Here is a 2,245-nt window from a genome sequence, read left to right on the forward strand (position 1 = left end):
CTAGAGTGGTTCCAGCAAAAAAGATGGATCTAATTAAGCAGAAAAATATCAAAAGGCGGTCTGCAATAGTAGTAGCAAAAAACAAAATGATGGTAGCAAAGTTTTGGACTGGTTGCAGCAAAAGGCACTCAAATAAGATGGATCCTAGCAAAAAATACTGCTGATTCCAGCAAAACAAGAAGCCAGATGTAGCAAAAAATACCACCGATTGAAGCTCCCGCCGACACCGATTCCAGCATCTCGTCTGCTCGTGCACAACGTACTCGTCGTTCCCGCACGGGTGGAGCACGACGACGCTCGCCAGAGCGGCATGGCGACAGGTCGAGGGCGAGGCGCTCGCCGGAGCAGCGTGGGGCAGGTCAAAAGGCTGGAGAAATGTGGAGGTAGGTAGATGCAGCCCCTCGTCAGAGCAGCACATGGCAGGTGGAGGCGAGGAGGGCGCCGGAGCAGCGCAGCGCGAGGTGGATGCGGCCGCTCGCCGGAAATGCGTGGGGCAGATGGAGGCGGACGTCGTCGGAGCAGAGCAGGTCCTGTTTGATTTCGAGGAAAATTGAATGAAAGGGATAAGGGAGGAGGAAGATGGATGCGGTTTGCTGGGCCCATAAATGACGCGTGGGGAGTGGACGTGGCTGGACGTAGAAAAAAATAGGCGACATAAAAATATACAGCAAATCTGTTTCTCATGTTGCCACTACTGTCTTTTAGTTTTCGCCATCTTCCCACTCGATCCCAGCATCACCATCTTCCCACTCGATCCCAGCTTCTTCCTCCACGTCTTGATCGTTCTCGTGTTTGACATTTGTGCCCAGCTGCTGTTCCTCCTCGTGTTTGACATTCGCGCCCAGCTGCTGCTGTTTCAGAAGGGCTTCATAATAAGCCTTGGCGTATTCCTGTTCCAGCAGTATACGCTGCTTTTCTTCTTCTTCGTTCGAGTTCATCTTTTTATCGTCCTCGCCTTCTTCCGACTTTCCTTCCAATCTTGCCTTCCCACCGGTCTGATCCATGCCTAGTTTTACCATCCATGGAGGAAAGACCTTCGGTGCTGAATCACTGACCGTGCCAGACTGATCTGCATCGTGCAATAGCACTCCAAGTTCAACCTCCGGGTCCTGGCGACATGGAGCTGCAGCCGCTGCAGCGACATTGTTTTCTTTCTGCCATGACCGCAGGCTCATGAACTCTGGAGCAGGCAGGCCCTCCACCCTCTGGATCTGCGCCTGCAACGGCTCCAGCTGCTCCTCCATCCTCCGCTGCATGTCCTGCAACTTCTCAAGCCGCCTACGCTTCCGTGCGCGGCTGCCATCGTCGCCACCGTCCCCGGCCTCGTCGGTCGCGATCGTGGCAGCCTTCTCCACAACCAGCTCGCCGCTGCAGTGCTCGCAGCGGAAGCTCTGGAAGTCCTCGGCGAGGAGCCTGAGGGCGTCGAGCGCCGAGTACCGCCTCCCGCAGTCGGGGCACAGGTAGTGCTGGACCGTGGCCCTGCTGTCCGCCGTCAGCTCGTCCCGGATCTTCTTCCTCATGCGGTGCAGCCGGTACCGGACGGCGTCGCAGGCCTGCGCGTAGTCCAGGCAGCAGTAGGACTTGACGTGCAGCTTCACCCTCTCCTTCTCGTCGCCCTCCTCGGCGACACCAGCGGCGGCGGCTGGCTTGGCCGGCGCCGGCTCCTTGCGGTGGTCCCTCAACACTATCTTGTCCTCCTCGAGGTAGCGGAGCACGCGGCGGAGCGGCTTGGGCTGCATCCTTAGAGACGCGGCGAGGTCGTCCTCGCGGACCCACTGCCCATCCCGTCTGGTGAGGGCGTCCAGGACGACGACGGCCGTGCCCTGCGCGTGCTGCTGGCCGCCGCCAGCGGGGGCGGGGAGATCGTCGTAGAAAGCACGCGCGGCTAGCCTCACCAGCCGGTTGAAGGGGACTACAGAGGTCGTCATCTCGGCTGCGGCGGCGGCGGCAGGAAGTCTCGTGGTAGATCGATCGCTTTAGGTGAAAGCTGGGGCTGGGGAGATTATTTATATATGTGGCCGGGCGCCCGAGTCGGTTGGATTGGGATCCGGTTTGGAAACGGCGTGGACTCCGAGTCCGGGTGCAAACCTGCTGCTAGCTACTGCGTACCGGTGTATCGTTGGCGGCGTTCTCGTCCCTGACTAAGCGATCTAGGTCTGCGGCCGCCGCCCGCCGCCACTTCGGCGGCGGCGACGCCGCAGCTCTGTCCGACCTCTCCGCCATGCGGTAGCTGTGTCGTCTTCTA

At 59.4% G+C, this 2,245-nt stretch overlaps 1 protein-coding gene across 1 annotated transcript; it reads right to left on the reverse strand.

Moving 5' to 3' along the window:
- Nucleotides 1–606: 606 nt before the first annotated feature.
- Nucleotides 607–1,960, reverse strand: LOC123154245 (general transcription factor IIE subunit 1). The gene has a single exon (XM_044573020.1). The coding sequence runs from the start codon at nucleotides 1,926–1,928 to the stop codon at nucleotides 702–704; it is 1,227 nt and encodes a 408-aa protein (XP_044428955.1). The 5' UTR covers nucleotides 1,929–1,960; the 3' UTR covers nucleotides 607–701.
- Nucleotides 1,961–2,245: the final 285 nt, after the last annotated feature.

The sequence above is a fragment of the Triticum aestivum genome, chromosome 7A, assembly GCF_018294505.1.
Source record: "Triticum aestivum cultivar Chinese Spring chromosome 7A, IWGSC CS RefSeq v2.1, whole genome shotgun sequence".
Taxonomy (NCBI): domain Eukaryota; kingdom Viridiplantae; phylum Streptophyta; class Magnoliopsida; order Poales; family Poaceae; genus Triticum; species Triticum aestivum.

What these genes read in the sequence shown, in the direction of transcription:
- LOC123154245 (XM_044573020.1), bottom strand. Translation starts at nt 1,928, where the DNA reads ATGACGACCTCTGTAGTCCCCTTCAACCGGCTGGTGAGGCTAGCCGCG.